The following is an 18,781-nucleotide window of genomic DNA, read 5'->3' as shown; positions in this document are numbered from 1 at the left end:
TATTTCAATCATTGTAACACTTTTTTTGACTTTAGGAACGTGAAAGACAACAGAAAAGCAAAACATGTAGTATAGGGTGGCTGAGTTCAGGCAAACCACCTGGACATAAATCCAGATAGAATCTTCAAGTATCATCCTCCAGCCCACTGTATGGAATGTATACATAATGGAATGTATGAAATACAGCTGATGACAAATCCTTTCATAAGGCCATAAATTAATTTTCCTGGTGTGTAAACTTCGCCTGGAAGGTTTTAGAGGAACTGGTATATTTACCTGAGATTTTTGGATTTATGACTGCTTCTAACAAAAAAAAAAGCTACTGTAAATACAATAACACCTATGCAAGAGACTTTAAGCTTTCATTTAAGCTGACATACTTCTGGAAACACTAAACGTTCCCCTACCAAAACGCACTGTACTATTTTAGGTCCAATAGGTTTGGTACTTTCCCAGAAGCGCTGGATTTGCTATTTTACACTCACGGAAAACAGAGTTTACTGCACCAACCAGCTGTAACTGCAGATCCACACGGGTTTGCAGAATGAAAGCATCGGACCCCATCCCACGGGAACGCTACACGAAGTGCTGACTACGGTCGAGACAAGGGGTAAGTATACAAATCCTACGGACAACGGGCTTTCGCCTTATCTTGTAACTTTCACCTTACCGTGTCCTCCATTAAGCCCTAATAGAGAAAGACAAGGAGACAGCCCAAGCGGCCGGAGTGCGAGCACCAGCCGCTGGGAAAGAGGGAGCAGGCGCCCACGTACGGGCTGCCCCGCGGCACCAGCCAACGACTCCCCCGGAGCCGCGCAGCCGCAACCCCCACCCACCCCTTCAGAGACCCACTAGAGACCCACAACCCCGGCCCGGCGGCTCCACCCCTCCGCGCCCGGCAGCTTCCCCCGCTTCCTGCCCACCACCCAGTCCCAGCAGCACCGCTCACTCCCGAGCCTCGCGGCCGCCCTCACCGGAGCGGCGCCGCTGCCCACAGCCAATCCGGACCCCGCAGGTCCGTCCCTCTGCCCCGGCAAACTCCCACACCCCTCCTCCTCCTCCTCCTTCCCCTGAGGGCCCCGCCGCTCCCTCCCACTCCGCCGAGCCTCGGGGCGGGGAGGGCCGCGACGGGGACAGCACCCTCTGGACACGGACCCTCCCCTCCTCACCCCACGTGACTGGCTCCCCGGCGGCCCGGCACCAGCCCCGCCCCGGTGCGGCGCGCGAGTGGAGCGGTGTTTTGTAACCTCCCTCCATGTTGCGGCCCCGCCTCCCCCCCGGGGCCGCCCCCCGCAGCCAATGGGCGGCCCGCGCGGCGGTCAGCTGACGCGGCGTTTTATGTAAGCCGGCGGGGCTGAGGGCGCGCGGCGGAGAGGTTTGAAAGGGGGGCCGCGCGCTGCTGCTGCGCTCGCGGGGTGGGGGGACCGTGGCCTCGGGACGCGCGCGCGCGGGGGCGCGCACGTGACCCCCCCCCGCCCCTTTCCTCCCCTCACGGGGGTGCCGTGCTTCCTCCTCCTCGTCTTCCCCCCGCCCCGCGCCGTCAGTGCCTCAGCGCGGAGCCCGGCGGCAGCAGCCCCAGCGCCACACCCCCTCGCCGGAGCCGGGCAGCCGATGGCGTTCTCCCCAGTGGCCGTGGGCTCGGAGATGTCGCCGGAGCCGGGCGGTAGCGGGACCCCAGGAGAGGAGGCGGGTGGAGCGCGGGAGTTGCTGTTGCCGCTGCGGCTGGGCGAGAGGCTGGTGCCCGGGAGCCGCCTGAAGGAAGTGGTGGGCGCGTCGCTGGCGCCGCTGTGCCTCGGGCCCCTCGCCGGACCCCAGCGCCTCGGGACCCTCGTGGAGTGCTTGGTGCTGAACTATCGCCTGCGGCAGGGGCTGGGCTGGGGAAGGGGCCACGGGGCCGCAGCGGAGAGCGGGATCGCGGCCGAGGGGCCGCTGCGCTGCTGCGGCTGCGGCAGGTTCCTGAGCGAGCCGGTCACCGTCCCGTGCGGGCACACCTACTGCCGCCGCTGTCTCCGGAGGGAGCTGCGGGCCCGCTGCCGCCGCTGCCGGGACTGGCTGCTGCCGGCGGGGGGCACCAGTACGGCCGCGGCCCCGCTGCGGACCAGCGTCGTTCTCAACCGGCTCGCGGAGAAGTGGTTCCCGGGCGAGTGCGAGAGAGCGAGGACAGGACGCCGGCTGGAGGAGCTGCTGTCCCAGGGCCGCTTCCGAGAGGCTCTGGGTGCCGCCAGTCAGGCCTTACGAGCAGGTAAGGCTTGTGCTGAGCAGACTCTTCCTTTGCCCGTCCCGCGGGCTCCCTTCTCGCTCTCCGCCCCAGCTCCGGCAGGACCGCGGTGAGCTGGTGGCGGGGCACGGCTGGCTAAGGGGGCCTCCCAGTGTGGCGGGGTTAGGCGGGTGTGTGCTTGCTTCCTGCCCTTCAGCCCCTCTCTCCTGCTGAGGCTGTCCGTGATCGAAATGGACTATGAAGAACATCCGAAGTTTTCTCGAGTTCGAGAGGATTTAAGGGACCTCCCTCCTTAGTCTGGTGGAGCGGAGAAGGGACCGATGGCAGGACGCGAGGCTGTTCGGAGCTCAACTGAGCGTCAAGCCTGGTAGTGGGGTATGCTTCAGAGGTGTTGGAGGAGCGTGCAACACGGGTTCTTCGTGTTCTTTTTCTAGTGGCCCCTCCCGCATGCTTTCGTGAGACTTGTTTTCAGAAGAGTTTGTGGGCTTTGTTTTGTCTTGTGTTTAGTAACCGCTGCGCACAGACAAGAGAAGTTCTCTTGCTGTATTTAACCTTGTTTTCTGAGAGAGACCTATTTTCAGTCTTAAGTGTCACCAAGACAATTCCCAGCAGGCCGGGCCCAGTTGCATAAGCAGACAGGCATGGAGGGGGACAGGTTGTGTAATGGCAGTGACATCATGGGTGGGTGTGGTTGGAGTTTTATAATATAGCCTTGAGAGAGGGTGCAAAGCGGGAGGTAGAGGCACGCTTTTGGACCGTCCTGTGTCAGGCGCAAGCCATATGTCTGGTACCGTAAGCGCTTGAGATACAGCCTGGTTTTCAGAGTTTAGGCTTTGTAGAGGGAGTCAAATTTATATGGTTGATACACCTAGGTAGATCCAGTGACACATTCCTTTGTTGTTTGCATTTGACAATGGAATTTAACACCTGGTGGCTTGTAAGGCTCCGTTTGCGTTTGTCATTTTGCTTCTGTTCAGAAACTTGGGAATTAGTATTTTCACAGATCAAGTGTATTACGCTTGTACAGTTTTCTACAGCGGAGAGAGAAACAAAAGCTTGCATAAGTCTAATCCTTCCAGTCTGTTCTGGGGAGATACGTTAGAACTAGTTCCATAATAAACTGGTTTTAGTGTAAGTGGGATTAAAGTTTAGATACGTTTTATAAGCCTTTTGGCAACCTATTTTAAAGAGGTTCAGTTGTGGCCTTCAATTCTATGTTATTTGCCAAGGCGTTTACACAGTGTAGGATATGGGGTGGATGTGACCTGAGAAAGCGCTGTTCTGTTTTAAATCTGGGAAGTGAAAGAAGCAGTTGTTTGTCCTGAAGTACAGCATTGACTCATACAGGTCACAAAGAAATGGAGTCAAAACTCAGTGGCCTTTAGGGTACAAACTGATGAATCCATTCTTGATCACAAACGTTTACAGACATCCTGTTTCACATTTCAAGATTGCCTTGAAAGAAAAAAGATAAAATTAATTCTACAGTCTTTTATTAATCTTCTGTGGAATTAGCAATACCATTTGGATAGCTATAGAGAAAGGATTTTGTTGGGTTTTTTTTAAGCTACTTCTGAATTTTTTTAAAATTCAATTTTAAATTAAACTTTAAAATTACTTTAAATTTTGAGAATAGTGCCCAGATATGATGCTTGTCCAAAATTTTATTACTCGAATTCAGTATATGTGCTAGAATTAAGTGATAGAAGCTCAGTTTAAGATCCTTTGTACAACTATTCCATATGCCTCCAGTCCTGAGAACTATCAATATTCAAAGTATTCTGGTAAAGATACTAAAGAACTTAGTGAATCAGAATTCAGACATACATTATATGTGAATTTAGAGCTGTAAGCTTACAATTACAAACAGCTCACAGTCAAGTGATTTCAGACCAGAAGAACACTAATTAATACCTGGTGGTATACTTCATATCTTCCTCCAAAACCTGAATCTTGAAAGCATTTGAAGGTGGAAAAGCTGTAGAATAAGAAATGTATTCATGTTTAAAATAATTCATGTTCTGTTTCCGTGTTTTCTCAGTATTCATCTCTGTTTCTTTATAATGCAAATAGTTAACAATGTAAATTTGATGTCCTAAATAAGACACTGGCACAAAGCCTCTACTGAAATGGCATCTTTTTATAACTTGCTTACATTTCTTGAAACATCTGAAAGGGAAGCATTTGCTATGGTGCAAAAGTGACTTTTGAAAAGCATGAGGATTGTTAACATCCATATGGTGAATATATTCCTTCCAGAGGTTGAAATAAAATAGTTCAGTTAAATGAAGTCTATTTGATCAAAATACAAGTGCAGCTTGTCTTTAATCAAGTATCCTGAAATGCACAGCTAATACACTTGAGTTTGGTATGAATCACAGAGGTGTTCATGCTGGAGTGGGTCTCTGGAGGCCTGCTGACCAATCAACCTCCTTGTTGAAGCAGAATAAACGTTGAATTCAGAGCAGTTTGCCTAAGCTTTTGTGCTGTTGGAGTATGAAAACCTGTAAGGATGAAGATTCCACAGCCTCTCTGAGCAACCTGCTCAAAGATTAATTATCCTCACAGTGAAAAATTTTCTCCTGGTTTCAAGTCTGAACTGCCCTTTATAACACTGTCTCGTTTTCTTGTGCACTAGTCTTCTAGGCAGCCTCCTCTTGGATTCTGGGAGGCTGTTGGGTTCTCCCAAGGCATTTGGTAACAGTTTTCCACTAAACAAGCCCAGTTCTCACAGCCTCTTCTCATGGGTTGTGTGTTCCAACTCCTAATTGTTGGGGTGACGCTATAGTACTGTATTAGTAAATACTGTGTCCTAAAGTTTCTCTGCATTATGATGTGCATTTATTTTGAAGAATTTGATACTTTATAATGAATCCTCTAAAAATTATGCAGGATCAGAGCAGAGATGGTCCATTTATTGGTATGCTTGTGTTGACAGTAGCCTGAAGCAGATGCTATTGGAGAAATACAAAAAAGAATGCATATTGAGTGGGGCTTTGTGTGTACACCTTTGTATACTTCTCTATTACTATGATAATACCTTGTACACACAATTCTGCACTTACAGTACTTGATGTCATTCTTATTAAAATCATTTGGTTTTGTATATGCTATAATTGAGTGATTTCTGTATTTATAATATATTGGGTTACCAAATGTAAAATTTGAGCACAAATTGTGTCCCTTCTCTGCTTAGTCTCTTGTCTAAGTATTTGAAATAGTTTTGCATCTTCCCTTTAGGTGGCAAATATTTAAATATATGCTGAAACATTGTAAAATTATGTTTGCACAATTGCACAGCCTACAAATTAAATTGTGGTTACCAAATTTGACATACAAACTTAGATAGAATCTTAGAGTTGTTTAGGTTGGAAAATACCTTTAAGATCATGGAGTCTAACTGTTAACCTAGCAGTGTGAAGCCCGCCACTAAAACATGTTCCAGAGTGACACATCTATGTCTCTTAAATACCTTGAGGAATGGTGACTCAAGCACTGCCCTGAGAAGCCTGTTCCAATGATTGACAACCCTTTCTGGGAAGTTTTTCCTAATATCCAATCTAAACCTCCCCTAGTGCAACTTGAGGCCATTTCCACATGTCCTGTGCTTGGAAGAAGAGACCAACCCCCACCTCACTAGAACCTTAATTCATGTAGTTGTAGAGGGAACAGTAAGGTTCCTTTTCTTCAGGATAAGCAACCCCAGTTCCCTCAGCTGTTCCCCATCACACTTGTGCTCCAGGCCCTTCACCAGCTCCACTGCCCTTCTCTGGACCCACTCCAGCACCTCAATGCCTCTCTTGTAGTGAGGGGCCCAGCGCTGACCACAGGATTCTAGATGTGTCCTCCCCAGTGCCTAGTATAGAGGGATGATCACTGCCCTGCCTGCTGGCTATGCTGTTGTTGATACATTGCTGCTGGCCTTCTTGGCCACCTGGGCACAAGCTGGATCATGTTCAGCAGCTGTCGACCAACACTCTGAGGCCTTCTGCTGAGCAGCCTTCCAGCTGCTTTTCACCAAGACTCTGTTGGCATTGCATGGGGTTGTTTTAAGCTGCATGCAGGACCCTGCACTTTGCCTTGTTGAACCTGATACAGCTGGCCTTGGACCATATATCCAGCCTGCCTGGATCTGTCTGTAGAGCCTTCCTGTCCTCAAGCAGATCAACTGTCCTGTGCAGCTTGGTATTGTCTGCAAACTTACTGAAGGTGCACTTGATCCCTTCATCCAGCTAATTCATAAGGATATTAGACAGAGCTGGCCCCCATAATGAGCCCTGGGCAGCACCACTTGTGACTGACCACCTTTGGCCTTGAAAATTAGATCTGTCATCGATTTGGCAGTGTTCTGTGTGTGTTAAGCAGCAGAGGTGGGGTCACAGTTAAACTCCTTGGTTTAGTTCTGTTTTGTACCAGTTAAATTGGAATCATGCTTTTCTGTTTTAAAAAGAAATAGACAAAATGTCCATCTTCTATAAAGTTGAACTCACATTTTTATCTTCAAGCTACCCCTCACCTTCCCCCCACCTAGAAGAATAGGATTGGAGTTCCTCAGGTTATGCTATACACTTGAAAGTCTGAAAAAGAGGAGCTCCCTCTGATAATGTGCAAATAGGTAGCCTATCAGAGAACAAAGACCCGCACTTGCTGCTACTTCTGAAGGAAAGAATTTGGTCTGATACTAGCTCTGCTGGACTCCAGAGTCAAATACAACAGCAAAAATGGTATGAAACATTTGATCTGAGCTCTCACCTTACCAGGGTACCAGGCTACAGCATTCAGAAAACACAAAGCCACAGGAAAGCAGGCTTCAGCATTGTTCCATTTGCAGAAATAGTATTCAAGTCAGACAAAGACAGTTTCCCAGACTTCTGCTAATACAAACATTTTTTATGTCTAAAATAAAGTAAAACAAACTGAACAAACTGGGTTTGGGAATATTTGCATTTGAAGGGAAACTGTTAAAAGGCAGAAAACCCAAATTGGAAAGAAACTTTAGTTTCAGCTGTCAAATCTTCTGTGAGTTTCGATTTTCTTAGGTCTTTCTTTTTCATTAAGGTCTTTCTGTAATGTAGCATTGTGGATCTAAATACAAAACAGCATGTTGGAATACGTGAGAACATTGACAAGCCGATGTTGAGAATTATAAAAATTGAAACTAGACATTTAAAATAGACTACGATAGAATACCAAGTTGAAATGATCCCCTCCCAAGAAAACCTGATTGAAACAAACTTAAAGAATTATTTAATTTTAGTATTGTTTGTAGTAGACCAATGTTTGACTTGGTGAAAAAACACAGGTGTATTTAAAAAAAAACTAAATCAGGAACAAATCAGTGTGCTGGTATTTTTTCCAAGCAACAGCTACTATTAGTTGTGTTATGAGAAGCATAGTTTTAGTGGCAAGGAGATGGTGTGTTTTAGAAGTTGCTTTACTAAATGTGCAAAATGTTGTATGCTGGACATGAGAATTTTACTGAACACATACTAATGTTTTCCCATTGCTGAAGTTCCACTAGTACACTTACAACAGGGCTGCCAGCTGATGTTAAAGGCTTTCTGATGTTGGCTGTCTCTTCTCATACCACATAGTAATAAAGCCTACTTCTTGTACTTAGCAGAGGGATACCATTGCACAAGTGGCATCTGTATCTTCAACCATAGTTGAAAGAGTTTGGGCATTATAAAAGGAAATGACAGTCTAAAGGAAAGCTTGAACTTTTGAAAGCAAACTTTGTTGTTTTGACTTTTTAATATAAATGCAGCAATTTCCCAGATTTCTATGGCTTCCAACAGGTATAAAGCTAAAGTCTACATAGTCTTCAAATGTTATTGTCACAGCAGTATTGAGCAGTACTTTATTCTGTCAGCCTCTGTGCTGGATCTTTTAAAATATTTTTGTCGTTGATACAAGATACATTAGAGGGTGTAAAATTCAATCTTCAGCTTGAAAGACATGACTCCAGAGTTACTGCCACCTTTATTACTTAAACACTGGGGGTGGGAAAGAATGCGCTCTGTTAATTTCGAAGGTATTGTACAAAAAAGTGTGATTGTGACAAATCACTAGGAAAGCATATCTGATTTAAAATTACAAATTTCTGAATTAAGAGTGTTACTTAATTTTTCTCGTCAGACTCCAGTGACTTGATGCTAAGAATTTACAGAGCTGAGTCATATGTTGGCCTCCAAGAACATAAAACAGCCATAGAAGATCTGAATTTTGTTATTTCTAAAATGCCAAATTGGCCAGAGGTAAGCTGATACAAACTCTTCATTTATCAGTATCTGCTTTTATCTATAAAGTTAATTAATTCTGTTTGTATCAAGTTAAGAAGCTAGGTCAGCTACCTTAAATGCTGTATTGTAAAACATGCAAAATGCTAACAGGTATCTTAAAATAGTTCCATAAATGAGACTGGCTACTGATGAGTATGACAGGTTAGACTCTGATTATGCTTGGAGTTGAGATAGTTTATGGTGATGAAACCTGTAACTGCTAGGGTTTGGGGTTTGTTTGTTAATTTTTATTAAGTATTTTTATTAAGTATAATACTTTATTAAGTAAGTATTAACTTTGCTGGTGCAGCTTGGAAAATTTTTGTTCAAAAAGCCCAAAGAAACTCAGTGGGAACTGAGCTTTGTATATAGTGGAGGCAGCTGGGGAGTCAGTGTCCTTCAGAATTGTGAGGTACTGCATATTGCAGCACTATCTGAACTTAGTACAGCAGGAGCAGCAAGGTTTTGCCACACAAGGGGAAATAAATGCTGCTGTCTTGGTATCTCCTGTGTTCTGCATCCTACTTCGTGCCTCTCAGTGTTGATAGTACTGTCTGCTTTTTTATTTATGTTTGAAAAAAAACCTCACTTTGCTTAACTGAGCTTGGTTTGATGGATTTCTGTAACAATGCTTAGAGGATAAGGAAAGTTGGAAAACAATCTCTCTGTAAGAGGAATTTGTTTTCTTTCAGAGGAAGTAGTATACAGGTATTTTTTTTTTCCTAGCTGTGTTCAAAAATAAAATCTAATTGGAAGAAGCAATTCCAAAAGTGCATTGTTCTGTGCTAAGAATATAGATTAAGATGTATGTAAGGGATGCATGGTTGTGTGGCGTGTGGATTGTTTTGTTTGTAGTCACCCTTCTTCAAGCTGGAACCATAAAGTTTTTAATGAAACAGAAGGCAAAAAGGATATGCTGTAAGATGTTGTTAGAGGTCATGTAATACTTTGCATTTCGTGTCCCTCTTCTTCCCCTCCAAAGGCTCACAGAAGGGGAAAGGTAAGGCCTTTTGTGATTCATCTGAAACTAGTCAGGATTTTAACCCTTGATGTAAGCCGAAACAAATTTACTGGAAGAAGACAGAACACCAGCCTATCCCATGACTATTTTCAAGCTCTGTAGAGGAATTTTCAAGCTCTGTAGAGGATGTATGTTAGGCAAGGCGTAGAGATCATCCACACTGTGCACAACTGAAGTTTGTTGGAAAGCTACATTACTATTGTCATGGAGGGTTCTGATTCTACCTGTGTTCTAATGGCTGTAAGATGAATATTGCAGTTCTGCATGCTCTTTAGAAATATCTTCATGGTATGTGTTTTTCAGGTCTACTTCCGGAAAGCGAAAGTGCTGCAAGACTCTGGCTTTGTAGGTGATGCCTTACAACTGTTTCTACAGTGCTTAGCCCTTGATGAGGACTTTCTTCCAGCCAAGCTAGAAGTGGAAAGGGTAATTTTATTTATGACACTGGATTGTAGTCTCTAACTTGATTCCTTCATAAAGCTCCCATTATAGTACACTTTGAGCATCTAAAAATCTTCAATACATGAAAAGAAGTTAAAGTTCAATACATAAAAAGAAGTGGCAGATAAGTTCCTTTCAAGATATATCATACTACATTGAAGAGATAGTCCTAACGTACACATTTAACATGTCCATCTTAACAGTACATATGCTTTTGAAATTACTAAATTAAAATCTGGAAAAACTGAAAAGTGGGCAAGTTTAATATTTTAAGTTGAACTCTTTCATGCCCAGAGCACAACAGTTTTTCTTTGGTAATCAAAATTTATGTTGAAAGAGCTGCCTGATACTGAACTGATAACATCTAACTGTTTGAAGAGCTCATTCATTTGTAATTGAAAAGGCTTCTAAATAAATTTCTTTTTAGTCATATAGATGTGTAGGCTTCTGCTTGTTCTCAGCTTAAATAAAGCTTTATTTATAAAGATACCTTCATGTAAATTAACTTCTTGTGTATGCAATTTTTCAGTAAAGCTACGTCTAAATCCTTTTCATTGTTATGAACATTAGCTGTTTGTTTTCTAGACATTGTGTGATGTCCTGTCACCAGAGAAGTTAAGAGAGAGTCTGAAGGAACCTGCTTGGAATTTACCACGTATTCGAAATAAACCTTTTATACTTGGTTCTGAGGTGACTGAGTCTTCCAGCAACTTAGAGCTTTGTCCTGAACAGGTAACCAGAACTATAGGATAACTTTTAAGCTCATACACAAACATCAGATGTTCTGATATTCTTATTTGTCATGCTAAATGCTGACTTTCTGTAACTGTCTAAATTGGAAGAAAAAATTGTGGTTTGGGCATAATGTATTTTCATTTGGAGTATTAGACTGCTTATTCCAGTTAACTCTGTTTTAGAAAGTACTGAGATTTGATATTAGAGACTTGAAAATCAAAAGAAACACAGGGTTTGTTCTCTTTGAAGCAGATGATGTTTTTTAACTAGGTAATGCTAAACAAATTTGAGTGCTACATTGACTTACCAATGTTTTCTAATTAACTAATGAATGAAGTGAGGGTATCAGTTTGGCTTCTATATCTTCCCATGTTCATATCTTACATAGTTAGGTTTGTGGTACTCTAAGTACAGTTCAGTTCATCTTTCCATTATAGAGTTTAGGAGGATCAAATGTGCTGGAGCCTGTCAGTGGAAGCTTAAATCGTGCACAGTCTGCCCATGCTCTTAACTCAACAAAAAACCTTGCCAAGGAAGATGGCTTAAAGAGAGTGTCTTCTGAACCCCTTCTATCTGGTCAAGAAAAAGGTGCTTTGTTAAAAAGAAAGCTCTCTCTCTCAGAACAGGATACAGTTGTATGTGATGATGGAAGAAACAAGCACAAAAAGCAAGGAGGTAAACAGTCACTTACTTTGAAATTTAAAGAATTTACTGTGATGTACCTTTCTTTGAAGGAATATTTTATATTGCTTTTCCTTAGAAAGCACTAAAAGGGACTTGGCACTGGCTTTTGGAACAATACCAGAGGATTTAATTGATGTATCAGATTTTGAGTGCTCCCTATGTATGAGGTAAGATTTTCTTCTTGATTCTGTATTTCTGTGATAGATGCTTGGCCACATACCTATTACAAGTATAAACTGAGGTACTTAACAAGTTTTGATGAGTTCTGACACCCGTCAATTTTCAGTCTCTGTATCCCTGAAGTTAAATGTATATTTAAATGTGTCACTTGCTATAGTTCTATATAATACAGCATGATTTTAATCAAGTTGCCTTTTGAATTAAACTTGGTATTGTTAATTGCTAACCTTAAAAGGGTAGGAGGTTTTGCAGTTAAATAGGTTAAGGGTTTTTTTTTCAGCCAGTAAAACTATTTAACTTATCTTGGGAAAGCTAATGCTTTAAAGTATTGCATGTGAGCCTCATATTTGTCTAGGAGATATAGATACTCCAGAATGTTAGTCTACTTAAATGTAGCTGATGTATTTGAAACCTCTTATTGAGTTGTCTTGGTTTTCAGAGTAAATACCTTAAAACCTCAGGTGTATACTAAGCTGTCCATAGTTATGTTACTACTGTGTAATACTGCTAATAAATCAACTTAAATCCTCAAAGAATCACTTAATTTTACACATTCTGAATCTCTATGTACTGAGACCAAAATCATTGTACAGCGGGATGTTTGGAGTGTTGAAACATGTCCAGATTCATCAGAAAAAAATAAAATAAAAATGAGTGGTACAGTGCCAAATGGAAATAAACTGCAGTATAGGGGCAAAAGTAGAATAAGGAGACATGGGGTTAATTTTTCTCTGCTTTGTTCTGATCCATAAATAGTTGTAAAAGTTTAAGAGGTTGATCAATGACTTTTTAAGCAAGATACACACTTGCCGTGGGATTTAACTTATAATACCTTTGTTTCAGGCTGTTGTTTGAGCCAGTGACAACCCCTTGTGGACATACGTTTTGCAAAGGTTGCTTGCAGCGGTGTTTAGATCATTCTCCTCAGTGTCCGCTCTGTAAGGAGAGTTTGAAAGAGGTACTGTTTCTGAGTAGAGCTCACAAATACTGTATCATTTTAAAGGCTGTTTCACGTAAACCAAACAACTGGAGTTCACTTGGATTATGGATAGCTACTAGAAAGGAAAAATTTGAGACAAACTTTGTCAATACAAGTTAATTAGGTTTGACCCAGGGTCTTAGATGTGTTGTGTTTCTGTTACCATCCACTTCATTGGTGTAATTAAATCCTGAGTGTTTGTAAACTTTGATAACTATTCAGCAAAACCTCTCAGTGATTTCCATACGCTTTCTTTATTATATGTCTGTATAACCTAGGAAATTGGTTCTGTCTCCTAAAAAGTACAGAAATATAAACTGGGTTAGACACTTGAGTTGTCAGATGCTAAGAACTAGAATGAAGAATCTCATTTTCAAATATTAGAGTACCATTAGGCATGAAGTAATAAAACAAAAAACTGCAGAGCTGTAGGCTTTCAGGGGTTTAAATCTGATTCATGGCACGTTTTATATATCATGGTTTTTAAATAAAAGCTTAATTTTCTCAAGCCTTTTAGTATGTATGAAAAGAGATATTAATATATTTTTTTTAAATTACTTACAGTACCTTGCAAGCAGAAAATACAGCGTCACAGAGCTGCTGGAGGAATTAATAATGAAATACTTATCTGATGAATTATATGAGAGAAAAAGAATTCATGCTGAAGAAACCGCTGAACACTCAAAGTAAGCTTTGCTGTCTTTTATCTCGAAAACCTGAGAGATTAGTATGGAAATCCTTTTTAGAAGTGTTTTATCATTTTTCTGGTTATTAATAATGGCATATTATGGATGCAGGAAGTACAAAGACATGCTAATTTTGTGTCTTAAATGTGTGTTTCAGAAAATTAACAGTTTCTTAACTATTGTGGAAGTAAAAAGAAAATCACACTGATGGTAGCAATGTGAGGTTCTCCACAGAGTAGGCTTGCCTTTCTGTTTCTTTGCCTTTGTGCACTGTTGTGGAGCTTTGGTTTTAGCTTTGCTGCTGTTAATGGATTTGTCCTCTTGAGACAGATACCTGAATTTCTTTCAAAGCAGTTCATTATAGACATTAGTTGTATAAAGATAGATGAGGTGAAAAGTAATTGTTGGGATTTTTTTTGTGATCTTGTTGTTTATCTGTAGCAGAGTTCTTCAGGTATACAAAGCATCATGTACTGTAGACATGAATATTGGAAAACTATTTAAAACTACAGCTCAGATGCAATTTATGTAACAGAAAGCATGGATTTGGAATTATATTTTGTAGTCTGAACAGTATTAAATACTTGGTAATGTTTTAATGCCAGCTTGTTTGTATCAGCTGTCAACTGTACACACTTGATAAAATAGCATGAAAAATATACTGTGGTTTTCAATTAGGCCTGCTTTGGCATATTGCAAACTAAAAATTATACCTTGGGTTGTATCTTGTGATCTGGAGTCCATTGTTGAAAAGAATCTAAATCGTGACCTAGCTACTCTTGTAGTAACTGCTACAGCTTTCTAGTTCCAGGAAGACTGAGAGCATAAGGGCTTGTGTGGCTTAAACTCAGACAAAAAGGAAAAAAGTGACTAACACCCCTTTCCTCAAAACAAAGCCCTTCATTTATTGACTAGATACTAACTTAACAAGTATGACCCTGGGTATGTGTCCAGTATGTACTCTAATCAGTACATAGCTGTTCAATCACTTTAGTATGAGTTTTTTATTGTTTATGAAAGGTATTACAGTATGCTTATCATGAAATTTGAAAAGAGTGCTTTATAACTTCAAATGTTGCAAACATTCTGAAAAAAATGTGTTGTTCAGGCATAGTTCTCTGCTTTGGTCTTTAAGACACTCATTTCTTTTGATGTTCTCTCAAAGCTTGACCAAGAATGTTCCAATGTTCGTTTGCACTATGGCATATCCTACTGTGCCTTGCCCTCTGCATGTGTTTGAGCCAAGATACCGACTGATGATTCGTAGGAGTATGGAAACTGGAACTAAACAGTTTGGGATGTGTATAAGTGATTCTCAAAAAGGGTAGGTTTATATCCTAATTCTTCTCATCTGTTACGTTTTTGTTTTTTGGTTTTGTTTTTTTGGGGTTTGTTTTTTTTTAATTGTAAAAAGTGTCCAGAAGTGTGTAAGTGCGTTACTGACAAGGTCTCTCTTCTAGTTTTGCAGATCATGGATGCATGCTGCAAATTAGGAATGTGCATTTTCTACCTGATGGGCGGTCTGTTGTTGATACAGTTGGTGGAAAAAGATTTAGAGTTTTACGGAGAGGGATGAAAGATGGCTATTGCACAGCAGACATCGAATATTTGGAAGATGTTAAGGTACCCAGAATGCTGTCCAAATACTTACTAGTATAATAACTGCAGATTTTTGCTTGATTTGTTCTAATGAGGTCTATTTCATATTTTTTGGTCTCTAGAGCACAGCAAGATTCAGTGGCATCACGTGGAAGAAATGGAAGCTAGCTTAATTCTTTGTTATTATAAAGGAACAAAGAAATTGGTGGGGTTTATTTGAGCCATAGTTTGAAGCTGTAACTTTTAAAAATATCATGGGACTTCTTTACTATTCAGTCACTAGCAGTCAAGGTTTAGGAGAATGCAAGAAATGCATCTAAATATAGTTGAAATTGAATGTTTCTTGATTTTAGCTTAAACACCTTAATTGTTTCTTTATCTCTAATGATATCTTCTTAACATTCCTCCTACAGGTTGCTGATGAAGAAGAACTAAAGAAACTGAGAGAGCTTCACAATTTTGTTTACAATCAGGCCTGCAATTGGTTCCAAAATTTAAGAAACAAATTTCGCACTCAAATTCTTCAGCACTTTGGGCCAATGCCTGACAGGGAGGAAAATATACAGGTGAGGCATCATTTAATATCAGTTATTAGGTGCTTATTTCTAAAAATAAAAACCCTGTTAACAGCTGCTAAACATTAAAAGAAAACCCCCACTTTATTCCCAACTTGTAAGGCAATACAGCTTCCATCTTGTTTCTCTTAGGATGAGCAACAAAAGACAGTTCTGTCAGTGTTCAGCAGTTTTTTCAGGAAAGGATGGTATGCTGCTGTGGAGATCTATCTAGTAATCTTGGAACGCTTTAAGTTCCAGTAACGTTTTAAACTGTTGGGTTGTGCAAAGGTGGTAGAATTCAAATGGAAAAAAAAAACCTTTAGTTTCTTCCCTGTGACATACGCAGGCAGCAGTATTTGGCAAAGAGGTAATCACAAATAACACCTTCCTCCTTCCTGAGCTAGTGCCATGCATCTGCTAGTACTCCTGCAGCTGCTAGGATCTGACAAATGTTCCGTAAGAAACTAGCTGCAGCGATATTATTTTAATGGTTACTGTAAACAATTAATGAAGGTTGGTGAGATCCTGAGGGAGTGGAGGCTGGAGAAAAGCAACATTTAAAAATATGTAAAATTTGGCTTTCAAAGTGGAATTGTATATGAAGTGGGATGTTAGCCTGTCCCTCACCCATCTGGTACATACTTCTATGAGACACTATATCAATTGATCCGGGAGGAGTGTAGATGCTGTAGAGGCCAGTGCATGAATTCAGAAGTGATTTTAAAACAATTTAATTAAAAAAAAAATAAAATAGCATACCAGGAAAGAGGAATAAGTGTGCAAAACCAGTGTAACTGGCAGGGCAGCAATACTGTGCGCATGTGTACTTGAGGTTTATAATAGAACACAAATGTGTCAACTCTGATCGAGATGCAAGAGCGGAAATGTCATTCTGGAGTGTTCCACTACCAGCAGTATTTTTGCAAGTCATTTGAGGTAATTAGTCTTCCCTGCAGTGGCAGGAACTCTGCTGAGTAGTATTGTGTCCAATTCTGGGCATCACATCTAAGGCATGGTCTAGAAAATTGAGTAAAGCACAGGAAAGAGTTCCATGGTGTGTTTTATTAATTTAGAAGAAACTGATTAAGTAATCCTGCTCTGTCTGGGAACTAATAAGAAGGGAGTGGAATTGGGAGGTGATAGAGAAGTCCTCCAAATGTAACAAAGACAACTGGAATGAAAACATTAGGCTTCAAGAATATTCAAGCCTCAAGAACAATATGACAGATAGTGGATTTAGTTCTTGTCAGGGAGATTTGTTATTAGGTGACTGTCCTATAGTTAGTCATCTTTTCCTAAGGAAGCTATGAGCTTCCTTTGTTGTCTTAAAAATAACTGCTTTATTAAACTCAGTTTAGGCATAACTTAATTTAGATTCTCAGATGGGGAGGGATCAGAAAAGATCTCTTCAAAACCCTTCTGATCTCATAGATCTGGAATTCTCTAGTTAATATCAAACCTTAAAATAGTCTTTGTCATTGACAGCTTTGTCCTTTGGTGACTTTGTGTTAGTCAACTTAATACTACATTGGTTATGAGTAACCAACTTATCTTTTATTTTTAGGCAATGCCCAATGGTCCTGCTTGGTGTTGGTGGCTTCTAGCTGTTCTCCCAGTAGATCCCAGATATCAGCTGTCAGTGCTCTCCATGATGTCTTTAAAAGACCGCCTGATCAAAATCCAACATATACTCACGTATTTTTCTAGAGACCAGTCCAAGTGACTAACTGCACGGGTCTTCCTCAAAAGTTACTCCATTCTGGTTGTAATAGCAGCTGGAATTTTTGCTGCCTTTGCACATCTAGCACTGGTTTGAGAAGAGTAATGGAACTGCATTTTCTCTCTTCTCCCCACCCTCCCAACTCCCTAAACCATGTGGTTCTTTGAATACACCCTTTCTTCATCTAAGAGAGAAGACCACTGATGATTGCACAGTCAATCCAACTAGATACGTTTTTCACATTACCTACGTTAAAATTTGCACTATGTAGAAGAGAACCTTTTTGAAACTTGATAATTTTAGCCATTGACTTTTTCAAGCTGTGGAAAGTGCAGGACTTAAGGCTGACAGTCCAAGTTTACAACATTGAGGAGGTATTAAAGGTTTTGCAAATGTTTGCCTCATACAACTGTTCTTTTGCTGTTTGCACAAATATTTGAAATATAGTATTGAATGTCACTGTTGGGTATTACTACTCTTGTTGAATTATCTTGACCATGAATATGGCACAGATTTTTAAGTTATCTTGTAAATGTATGCATCACAAAGCAGGTGACATTATGAACTGTTCGCTGAACTGAGAGCCAATTTTAAGGAACAAATGCAAAAAAAAGGTACTTCTGTCTAAAAATTCTTAAACTGTGAATATGGTTTACATACCTAGGCCTGTACATGTTAAAGAGGAAACTGAAAACTAAATGCTAGTACCAGTTACATTTCTACTGGGCTTTTCAGGCTGGCTGTTCTTCCAGAGTACACACTTAGTTTGTAGAGCTTAGAAGAAGAAATCTTAGAGTGTTTGTGCGTGTGTGTATTGGGGATTGTGCATCCAGGATTTAAAAGCTTAAAGTTTTATTTGAACTTATTAAGTTGGTGCAAATGTGAGTTCTATGCCTTACTCATATCAATAGTAGAGCACACTGCAGTGGCAAGGTTAGCATCATGCTGCCAATAGGTACTTTTGTAATTAAAGGTTTGCATATTTGTGAATACATCTGATACTGGCTTTCTTGTATGTAAATCATTTGTAAAATATTTCTTAAATCTTGCTTTTGCTAATATATTTAATTTTCAATAAAAGCTAAAAGTTTGTAATACTTTTTACTTTATCAGAAACTAAAAATCACTTTCCTTTTCCATTTGCTTCTATTCTGGGATCTTAAGTAAATCCAGACGCAGCTGTTTAACCTACATCAAGGTTGTGAGCACTTCATGACATAACTGGTATGTACATAATCTGTTTCTGATTATAGTACCTGCCTTAGACTGATTATTGGTTAGGGTTTTTTGCTGATGTCCTGCTTTTGTGTCTACTTTGTTTAAATTAAGGTTGTTTCAGGTATGAAATTTGCTTTTCTCAAAACTTTGAAGTTATGGGAAACTGTGCTTGTGGAACAGTTAAGTATTAGCAGGCTTGCTAATCAGATGCTCTGGCCTTGTTCTCTTCTGGAGTTTAAGGCTGGGGGTACTACAGGTAACACAGAATCTGCTGGATCATTTTTAATGTGGGCTTCTATCTAGGATAAATTTCCCTTTTATTGTACCAATAAAGTACTAGAAAGCTTTATTTGCATAATAAAAGAAGAAAGGGCATCCTATTCCTGCACTTCAGTATGTTGTAACCTTAGAAACTTAATCTTTGTCTCACCATGATCTTCTTAAGAATGCAGGCAGGTGGCA

General features: G+C 40.8%; 2 protein-coding genes across 3 annotated transcripts in view; one reads left to right on the top strand and one right to left on the bottom strand.

Annotated features, from left to right (window-relative positions):
• The window catches only part of TRMT9B (tRNA methyltransferase 9B (putative)), a 105,372-nt gene extending 104,172 nt beyond the window's left edge, over positions 1-1,200 (bottom strand). Inside the window, exon 1 of one of the 2 annotated variants that reach the window (XM_034065013.1) lies at positions 1,170-1,200. The gene's annotated coding sequence lies outside the window, so the exon portion shown is untranslated. Of the gene's footprint in view, positions 1-974; positions 1,017-1,169 lie in introns of those variants that run through there. The other variant, XM_034065012.1, reaches the window with a different exon arrangement.
• Positions 1,201-1,477: 277 nt separating this feature from the next.
• Positions 1,478-18,210, top strand: LONRF1 (LON peptidase N-terminal domain and ring finger 1). The gene is made up of 12 exons (XM_031048883.2): positions 1,478-2,242; positions 8,357-8,475; positions 9,824-9,946; positions 10,547-10,693; positions 11,134-11,371; positions 11,457-11,547; positions 12,404-12,518; positions 13,104-13,225; positions 14,391-14,549; positions 14,686-14,848; positions 15,238-15,390; positions 16,946-18,210. Exons 1-12 carry the CDS (start codon positions 1,612-1,614, stop codon positions 17,102-17,104), a joined length of 2,220 nt encoding a protein of 739 aa, XP_030904743.2. The 5' UTR covers positions 1,478-1,611; the 3' UTR covers positions 17,105-18,210.
• Positions 18,211-18,781: the final 571 nt, after the last annotated feature.

The sequence above is a fragment of the Melopsittacus undulatus genome, chromosome 7, assembly GCF_012275295.1.
Source record: "Melopsittacus undulatus isolate bMelUnd1 chromosome 7, bMelUnd1.mat.Z, whole genome shotgun sequence".
NCBI lineage: Eukaryota > Metazoa > Chordata > Aves > Psittaciformes > Psittaculidae > Melopsittacus > Melopsittacus undulatus.
The sequence above is the reverse complement of the archived record's forward strand: the minus strand, read 5'-3'. Positions and strand labels throughout refer to the sequence as shown.